We start from the raw sequence: 10,387 nt of genomic DNA on the forward strand, positions 1-10,387 counted from the left end.
ATATGTTGCATGTTTGTGGAACTCTTAAATGTTGTATTGGATATTTTTAATAAATAAAACACAATGAATTCTTATCAGAGAGTTTGTGTGTTCATGACATTCAGCCATCTTCAACTGCTCCTCATAATACAGTGTGAGGCAGTGCAGGAGGAGTCTTGTTTGACTTTAACTGAGGTAAAAAGGTAAGCTACCATCAGCTCTGCCTGTTTTTATCAGGGGGTTATGATGCAGTGATGATCAGAGAAATTCCTGCTTAAAAGAAATGTTGTTGTCCCTGTGCTGCACAGTGTTGCACAGATAAGACCGATGTGGGAAGATTAATGATCTTTATTGCCGTTATGCAAGCATATTGCCAGCAAATTACAGTTATACTAACCTCACATGGTGCCTAACACTTCAGCAAGAGATAAATACTGACACGTATAAATTCCAAAAAGCATATATTATAGTTTTTTCTTTTTAAATACTTCACTTACATCAATAAAATGAAAATGGCTACATCTGCAGTAGTAGAGCATTGGACAAACTGTGCAAACTGAATATATATATTTAAAATATATGGAAGTATTTAAACTTGTACTCCAGAAAATAAACTTCAGTGCACCCGTTTGTTTCTGTTGATAGTTGAACTGATATGTGCAGCAAGAAACTAACAGTGACATGAGCTGGAGTGCCTACTACCACAGTGTTGCAGACTATCCTGACAATCGTGCACTCCCCAACAGAGCCATCCCCCAGCAGCAGGGCGCAAAAAGAAATCGACTCACGACCTACAAACTCTCCAGATTCTGAGCGAGCTTTTGTGAGACCTGCTGGAACTAGCTCAGTCCACACAGTCCCCACCCCACAACATAAGGATCCAAAGGGTCTGTGCCAAGCACCACAGCAAACGGCAGGTGTGGGGGGTCTTTGCAATATTAGAGTCTGAATGTGGTGGTTGATCAGTGAACTCCTGCTCTTTTGGGGTGGCTTATATGAGGGGGGGTCTTGTGACACAGGCTAAAATGAATCCAGTGTGAATTTCGTGCTGTAAACTTCTGTATTACTCTCTGTTGTAGTAAAATACCTCTATATTAGTCTTTGGGAAGTCACAGCACAACGAGCCACTTTACAACATCCGCCATTTTGACTTAAGGAATGAAGCAAACAGCGCACATAATTTCCAATATTTTCTGACAGCAGTCACACTGAGCCAACGCAATATGCTATCTCTTTAACATATGTGTAAGATTTTATTGTGGATAACGTCCAGCTATCCTTCCTGACATCAAACCAACGTTGGCGCGATTTTATTTATTGATTATTTCAACAATGTAAGTTTCCCTGTGGCAGATCAGACACATGCATGTACTGTCTTTATAGAACAAAAATAGGAACCTAGGTTTGCTGTACTTTTTTTAGATTTATTATTGCGTTTTTCTTCTATTAAAAACACAGCTTCGTAGATACTGACAGTGCAACGACGTAAATAATTAATTTAGTCTTTCAGTGGTCTCAGATGACTTGCTCACTGGTGCCCTCTGCTGTGCCTCTGACTGAATTGCGCTCTATTGCAGTTTTAAAAGGGAACTTTAATTTATTACTCAAATTACCAACTGACGAGTTAAATACAATAAAATGAAAGTTAAAAAAAAGAAAAAAGAATACACTAAAAAGAAAATCGCGAATGTCGAAAAATTGGAAAGCGGAAGTGGAGATCAGTGAGTGTGTTACTTTTAAATCAGACAAAAAACAACAACTTAACAGACCGACAAGGCGTTTATATAGCAGTTAGTCAACATAAATTGACATGATAGATAGTGATAATAATTATGTGTGAACACGTATGTTTTATATTCAGGGGGAAGAAAAAGTAAAGCTAAAAGAGGATGTCCCGTAAAGCGGAAGTCGAGCACTTCCCGTAGACGAGAGAACGCGCCAATACGATTTTCCGGTTTGCGGGAAGAGGGGCAGCAGCATGGCATCCGAAAGCAGCATGGCTAACGTTAACGGTCGGGAGACCACGTCCCTGAACGGGGAGCCGGTCGTTAAGCGACCGCGGGAGGGTGTCCCGCAGGAGCACCCACTCAGGACTCCGAAGGAGCCGCAGAACAAAGTGACCGTCGTGCTCGGAGCGCAGTGGGGAGACGAAGGAAAAGGCAAAGTAGTGGACTTACTCGCCATGGATGCGGATATTGTGTGCAGGTGCCAGGTACCAAGCTACGCTGTCGCTCTTTTGTCACCTTTTACCCTTAAACACACCACTTCTTACACTTTTCTTGGGCTTGTTGTGAATATAACGCGGGGCTATGGAGAGCCTCGTCACCGTTTAGCTGCAGTTAAATATTCATGACCGACGTCAACAACCTTGGCTGACCTCCCCGGATGTAGAGCTGCTATGGCGCTAACGAGCACTGCTACCTAAGTTCTGTCGTTTGTAATCTAATGTGGTGCTTCGAAATCTATAGAGTTTTACAGAGTTAGACAAATGACCGTGAACATGACATTATATAATGGAATGACGCACCTACGAAAAAAAGTGCTATTGTTTACTTTGTTAAAGCCACACAGCGCCTACAGGAACAGGAGCTTTTAACCCTTTGTTCACACTGAACATGTTTTACCACAACACAACATTGTATCGGTCTTATGCTGTGAGCAGGTTATGGATGTTATGTTGTGTTCACAGGGAGGAAACAATGCAGGTCACACCGTGGTTGTGGATTCTGTGGAGTACGACTTCCATCTGCTGCCCAGTGGGGTGCTCAACAAGAAGGCCATCTCATTCATTGGTAAGGACGAGCCTTGAGTTTTGAAAGTCTTGCTGATGGTGAAGCGTGATGAAGATGCCATAACGCATTAATAATCACCTTTATCAGAGTGAACGTCATACGCAGACAGTCTTATCAGTCCGTCTGTTTCACGCTGTTAAGGACATGACCCAGATCCTGTGTTATTAAGGCTCGTCTAGATAATAAAAAGACCTCCTAGTCAGTGCAGTTTTACAGCCACAGGAATTAAACCATGTACAGTGTGCTGTTGTGCTTCATTCCTCATTCCTCATCTCTTTATTGTATGTTTTGTTTGGATGTCATGCTTTTAATAGCTTTTGTTTCCAGTAGGCTTACTGTAAAAACAGGAAACTGGGAGAGGGGGTGCACTGAGATGTCATCCAAACAAAAGCTGAGGGAAAACATGAGCAGTTTGTTTCCCACACTGGAACACTTGATGCTAAAGTGTATAAGATGAGTTATACGAGGCTTGTTAAAAGTTCAGTTTCACCTTACAGGTAACGGAGTGGTGATACACCTGCCGGGACTGTTTGAGGAGGCCGAAAAGAATCTGCGTAAAGGCAAAGGTACAGTGTCACAGCATAAAGGATCATTTCAGGGTAGATTTTAACCCCCCCCCCCCCACCAAAAAAAAAAAGAAAAGATATTTGTATTATTAAAATAAAACTGGGATGTATTGTAAAATGGCATTATATAATATTTAAAAAATAAATAAATAAGAGTGAGACGGCCCCTTATATATCTTTGTTTTTGGAAAAATATATATCCTTATTTTGGATTTGAAATGGTGAGATGGTGTTGTGTAATATTAAAAACAACATTGTACTAATTAACTTGCTTATTTCACAACCACCTATGTTAATTAGTAACATTTCTGGCTATAAAAACTGCTTCCCAGAGTGATTTTTTTTTTTTTTTTGTAACATTTGCCAGTTTTCAAAATTGCAGATACACAAGGAATGCCGTCATTTAGATAATAAGCTGGTATCTGTGATGGTATGAGTATCTCTCCCTATTTAATGCTGAATAAGATCAGCATTAAATGAGATTTCTCAGGAAAGGCCTTGGATGTTGAAGCAAGATGCTGCAAAAGCACATGCTGCATGTATTCCAGCAGCATGGCTTTCGTAGCAAGAGGCTGGGAGATAAAACTGGCGTTCCTAACAGATCTGAAAACATTTAGAGCTTATTGAAATTAGGAGGCTCCAAACTGGCTGACAGCGTTTCAGAAATAGTGCAGTGAACATGTGTGTTGAATGTCTTCTGACTGTATTGAAAGAGTGTTTGCACCACAACTATAAAACAAGAGTAAAACAGTTTCTCGACTAACTCCAGCTCCAGCAAATAGTCTTTTCCTTTGCATCTCTATGATGATTAAACTGGATCAAACTGAACAATGTTTGGAACCATAAATCTGTCATGACAGTCACAAATTTGGGTTTGTGTGCTGTTACGATAAATACTCAGGTGTTCAAAAGGCTCAAGGAATGTGTGAAATCCTTCAAAACAGTTTGTCACACCAGACTGAGTCATTTTCACCCTTCCTTAATATTTGGAAATGCTCTAAGGCAAATGAGGAAGAACGGCTGTCCAAAATCCGGTCAAATTGTAAACAAGTATTGTTTCATTATATAAATCATCTCAGATATTTATTTTACAGGGACTGCAGAGGAAGGGGAGAAGAGGTGTGCTGCAATATGAAGATGCATAAAAGTGCAGCAACATATATGCCAGTTCTTCTTTAGTTACACTGCAAGGAAGAACAAAAGAAATAAAAAAAATAAAAATAAAAAAAAATAGTGCAGTGGGTGTCCTCAGTTCACCAATACCCCTTTTCCACTAGTACCTTCTCAGCTCGACTCTGTTTCACTCATTTTCCATTACAATTGAGTACCACTTAATGTGCGGGGAGTCGTTATAGCAACGTAACCGAGAGTCTCGTGATGTCATTTATATGTGACACAAATGCCACAACAAAGGAGCACGTGGAGGCGATGGTATACCTGCTGCTCAGTCTGTGGTTTTTTTGTCACGCTCTGTGATCACAGTGTTCTTCTGTGTAACCATTTCACTTGTTGTCAGGTTTCAAAAATGACAGTTTTGATTTTCATTAAGGAGACACTCTCATGACTCTGATGCCACTTACTAGTCAGTTGGCGGCGTGCAGCCTGATGTCACAATTTCGGATTGTCTCAGATTGCTTGGAAACTCCGGCCAAGCAGGTACTAAAAAAGTACCTGGCACCTAATGGAAAACCCTGAAAACAGATCGGACCCGAGTAGGTTCGAGTGGAAAAGGCCTATAAAGTTTACTGAGTGTTAAACGAAGATGTGAGACAGTAAAGTGGTAACCATGCTCTTGTCTTACCTCTCACTCTCAACATTTAACATCTCACTAGTTCAGTGGTTTTATGCTTTTCATGAAGCAAATGTTTATTAGTCTGTGTGTGTGTGTGTGTGTGTGTGTGTGTGTGTGCACACGCATCAATAATAATGCAGAAGAAGAGAAAAAAGATGCTTCCTGCAGTAAAAACATTGCACCACGTGAATCGTTGTTTCCTGTGCAGGATTACAAGGATGGGAGGAAAGATTAAAGATTTCAGATCGCGCCCACATCGGTGAGTAAGAGTTTCTCCTCAAAGTTTTGAGTAACACGCGTGTTCTTATTGACAGTCCCGTTTGTCCTCCTGTAGTGTTCAACTTCCATCAAGCTGTTGATGGAATCCAGGAGCAGCAGAGGCAGCAGCAAGAAGGGAAAAAGTAAATCAAATATTTTATGACTGTTAATAATAGCATGCAGTATAACAGCATTAAAGACTGGGGATGACTTTGTGTTTAGTGTGTACTTCCTAATAGACTTTGTTGTGTTTATTCGTGCTCCAGTTTAGGGACCACTAAGAAGGGCATCGGTCCTGCCTACTCCTCGAAAGCCGCCCGGAACGGTCTGCGAGTCTGTGACCTCGTCTCAGATTTCAAAGTTTTTGAGGAGAAGTAAGCGCTTTGTTTTTTCTCTACCTCATGTTGCACAGTCTTATCACCTCACCATAACGTGATAACGTGGCCGCCGACAGGAACGCTGTTTAAGTGACTTTGAATCATAGATTGGTCAGATGGCAAGTTTAGGCATACATTTTAAGGATTTTAAAAAAATGGAACATCTCACAGACAAAACATGAGGTGTTATAACACATTAGTCCAGTTATTGTCAGTTTATGCAATCTCCTACCAGCAGGTGGCAGCAGGTGGCAGCACCCATCTATGGAAAACAGCTGAAAAAGCTTTTATGGAAACCTTATGTAACGTAGTCGTTCTCTCCTGTGTGTCAGGTTAAAACTCTAATGAGTGGAAGCACAGCTGCATAAAGACAGGCTCCACATAAACATGCATTAACGCGTCTAACTAATAATCTGTCCTGCTCGTCATGTTTTGCAGGTTTCGCATGCTGGCGGAACATTTTCGCACCATGTACCCAAACCTTAATGTCGACATCGACAGCGAACTGGAACAGTTAAAGGTGAGATCTGCTTATCACATAGAGGTATTTCATGGTATTATATGGCTCAGGTGTTGGTGTTGGGCTTACATCACAAGAGGAAAAATCACAGGTGTAAAGGTTAATGATGGCTGAATTTCATTTAGCTGCCTATGTTACTGGGAGTTCTTATATTCACTGTATTCATAGCAGGAAAAACACAGGTGATGTTAACAGTGGTAAGGCTAAGATAGTGGACCTATCTGTAGTCTGACTATCTTAGCATGTACCGTGCCTGAGTCCCGTCCAGTTTGTTTGATTAGTGTGATAGCTGCATAACATCTTTGTGCATGGTTTACCCTGAGTACAGCTCTAGCTGGGAGCAGAGTAGCCCCACTCCTCTGCTGTTTAAACCTTTTGTTATGAGGGTCAACTTATTCAAAGAAAATCAGCTTTCAGAGACCGTCTGACCCGACCTCTGTAAACTTTCATCTATCCACAGTTCAGTTTTTTGCAGTCATGCTCTGGCCAGTTTTGATCAGGGAGGGGATGTCAGGGTTTCAGCCATGTTTGCTGGACTTTCACGTATCTGAGAAAAATGATTTCTAATGACAGCACTATAAACGGATTATTTACTTAGTAGTATAGGTAAGTCTTATAGATTTTCATCAAGTAATATTTTTGTGTGTGTTCTCAGGAATACACAGAGAGACTGCGTCCTCTGGTAACTGACGGGGTGTACTTCATGCACAAAGCTCTTACTGGACCCAGTAAGAAAATCCTGGTGGAGGGAGCCAACGCTGCTCTCCTGGATATTGACTTTGGTGAGCATCTACAGGTTTTTAAATATTTCAATTGAGATGATGGACGTGTTGTGTTTTGTTTGTTTTTTTGCTTCCTCACATTAACAGGTGTTTTTCTATTCAGGCACGTATCCTTTCGTGACATCTTCTAACTGCACCGTTGGAGGCGTATGCACTGGACTCGGGGTGCCTCCGTCCTATGTTGGCCGAGTGTACGGCGTTGTCAAAGCATACACCACCCGTGTGGGTGTTGGTGCGTTTCCAACAGAACAGGATAACGTGAGTAAAAAGACACAAATTGGTTTTTTTTGTGCTTTAAAAAAAAATCCTAGTTACTTCCTGCAGTTTCTACTGTGTGTCCAATATGGACTGTAACATCATCAGTTGCTCAGCCTCTGTGGTCAGCTGCCAACCTGATGTTACAGACGCACGATTGTGGCCAAACTTACGTCAATTCAGATCCCCCAGATTACAGCAAATTCCCGGTACTGTAGAGAGCATGACAGTGGAGTGTGCATGCAGGTGTTACTAGAGATGAATATATGCTTATCTGACTTTCTGTACAAAATAAAGTTATTAGAGCAGGCAGTATTGGTGTGATTGCCTCTTGAAATCAAGGAATATGCTTCCCATTTATTTATTGTTTTTTTCCCCTCTTTAAACTCTGACTTTGTGTGTCTCTTTCTTGCTCCGCAGGAGACCGGGAATCTGTTACAGAGTAGAGGCAGAGAGTTCGGTGTGACCACGGGCAGAAGAAGGCGTTGTGGTTGGCTGGACCTGATTTTGGTCAGATATGCCCACATGGTCAATGGCTTCTCTGCGTAAGGAACATTCAAACGATTTCAGAATATTTCCCTCGCTGGCTGATGTAATTACTGGCATCGTTGCTATGTTTAGAAGCAAGTTTCACCATGTGCTCTTTGTGTTGTGATCAAAGCTGAACACAAATTCTTTCTGCAGAATTGCTCTGACGAAGCTGGACATTTTGGACACGCTGCCTGAGATTAAAGTGGCCGTGGCATATAAGGTTAATGGACAACCTCTGCCAAGTTTTCCAGGTAGGATGTTCCCAGGTTTTCTAGATCTGTAGAAAAACGGTATAAATGCAACGGTTCGAAAGAACAGTTTGAGCCCAGTTTAGAGCTTAAAGTCAGGATTTAGTGTTTCTGTGACTCAGTAAATTCTGAAACAAGTGTCACAACAATGTAAAAAGATATGAGGATGTACACATTCTTCAGAATAGTGCTATCCTTATACATTTGAGTCTAACAGTTGATCGCGTGACATTTTGAAGTCTTTATTGTTTATGGCTGGTCAGTTATCCAGACCGCTGGGACAGAAACCCCCTCCACCCAGACAATCACAAACACAACTGTGCTCCATAAAAGGAAGTTGAGATTGATTCCTGACTTCACACAGGATTTGAACAATGCTCTCTGAGGTGGCTGCTCTCTGCTTACATCCATCATGCCTGTATCTCACATCTCACTTGTTATTCACCTGATCTGCTGCTGTGGCCCTTAGCAGGCTACATTTGCACATTTCCTACTCAGGCCACTTAAACAACAATATGCTGAAAAGTTATTATAGATTTTTCTTTTCTTCTTCTTTTTGTTAGAGATGCCTAGAAACATGTTGCCTACTCCAGCTTTATTGACAGAAATATAATTACTGAAAAGAATCTGGTTTCATGTGAATGGCCGGGGGGGTGTCTTTATTTCACATGGGTTAGCTTTTTTTTTTTTTTCCCAGCAGGAAGTGCAACATCCTGAGTTTGTCAAAATCTGTTCAGATGCAGCTTTATCGTCTTCATCTCTCTGTTTGTACTGCCAAATAGAAGAAGTTGAATCATGAAGTTAATGAATCAGAAGGGTCTCCTCTGTTTAAAATGGCACCAGAGCTGCACAAAAACAGCACGTTATCATTTCTTTTTGCTCAGTGGGTTTTTGTGGGCCGGTGCGTTGGATTTCCCAGGACTGATTTTTCTCTGAACGATGCTTCTTTTGCAGCAAACATGGACGTTTTGACACAAGTGAAAGTGGAATACGAAACGTTGCCCGGCTGGTGCTGCAACACGGAGACGGCTCGGAGTTTCGAGGAGCTTCCGGTGCAGGCTCAAAATTACATTCGGTTCATCGAGGACTTCCTGCAAGTGCCAGGTTTGTAAAGAGATACTTTAGTTTAATGGGGATGGAAACTGCAGCCAACGTCTTTGTTCGCTTTGCCAAAACCTGCCAATCGAATTTTGGTCCCTGCGTCTTCTCATTTCAGTGAAGTGGGTCGGAGTCGGCAAGTCCAGGGAGAGCATCATCAAACTGTTTTGATCTCTCCGTCTTCTGCTTCCCCCGCCTCCCCCCTGCAGTCCTCGACACCAGCTCAGATGATACCTTGAGGTTTTCATAGGTTTACCAGAAGAGTTTAAAATGCACACTCTACCCGGTAGGAATACTTTACCAGCAAAGGTACCTGTGAAGCCTTTTAGTTGCTGCTTGTCCAACACATCCACGGTAATTCTTCAGATATAATTTATGCATTCCACCGATTCTACGTATTAATGAGGGTCTTGATTTTTAAAAAGCTTGTACAAAAAAGTCAATTATTCTTGAAGCCGTTCCTCAGTATATTTTTAACATTGGAGGCTAATTTAGCTCATTTGACATCTGTTCACCATGCAGTTATTTTTTTACCTGTAGAGCCACTGATGAACAGGTGTGGAAGCCGTTTGTATTTAAAAGGTTATTTTCCGACTTTGTTATTAGAGGGTGAGCCATGTTGTGGTTGTGAACTTTTCTATTGAGCAATTTTAGATCACTTTACAAGACCAGACGTGAATCAGTCTCATTTATTAAGTTTGTAACATGCGCTCTATGGTGATTGTTGGAATGGACGTATTGCTTCGAAACAATTGTTAATAAAAGAAAAAAAAGAAGCATAAATTGACACTAAGCAACTTTAGTTGAAGACATTTTCACATCCACACACAGATTTGCTACGTTAGTTGATCATTTTATGTATTTGGTCCATCTTGTATGATGCTTACTCAACTTGCTATTAAATAAAAGTCAACAAAAGGAAACCCTGATATTTAGAGTCTTCTTCTTTTCTAATGCAGTGAATTGTTTTCTGGAAGCATGTTTTATTCCAAAAACCTGCTCTGTACAGATCTCAGTATTCCTGATGGTTTTAGCAGACTGAGAGACGAAAGGAGGCTCAGTCTTTCAGCAGCTTCATGCATTTTTCAGTCGGCTGTCACCCTGAAATATTTTTTCTCTCAATCTTTCTTAGTTTGCACCCTCTTTAAGTTGACTTCCTCTAGAGTTTAAAAGCTTTTCAGAACGTGGC

General features: G+C 41.2%; 1 protein-coding gene across 1 annotated transcript; it reads left to right on the forward strand.

The window, feature by feature from the left end:
* Positions 1 to 1,893: 1,893 nt before the first annotated feature.
* Positions 1,894 to 10,121, forward strand: adssl (adenylosuccinate synthase, like). The gene is made up of 13 exons (XM_084941844.1): positions 1,894 to 2,191; positions 2,669 to 2,771; positions 3,269 to 3,337; positions 5,338 to 5,388; positions 5,464 to 5,530; positions 5,654 to 5,761; positions 6,203 to 6,284; positions 6,940 to 7,066; positions 7,170 to 7,324; positions 7,742 to 7,866; positions 8,006 to 8,103; positions 9,055 to 9,204; positions 9,317 to 10,121. Exons 1-13 carry the CDS (start codon positions 1,958 to 1,960, stop codon positions 9,367 to 9,369), a joined length of 1,422 nt encoding a protein of 473 aa, XP_084797970.1. The 5' UTR covers positions 1,894 to 1,957; the 3' UTR covers positions 9,370 to 10,121.
* The last annotated feature ends 266 nt before the right edge of the window (positions 10,122 to 10,387 follow it).

Source organism: Perissodus microlepis, chromosome 10, assembly GCF_051167445.1.
Source record: "Perissodus microlepis isolate ML-2025 ecotype Zambia chromosome 10, ASM5116744v1, whole genome shotgun sequence".
In the NCBI taxonomy this organism is placed as follows: Eukaryota; Metazoa; Chordata; class Actinopteri; order Cichliformes; family Cichlidae; genus Perissodus; species Perissodus microlepis.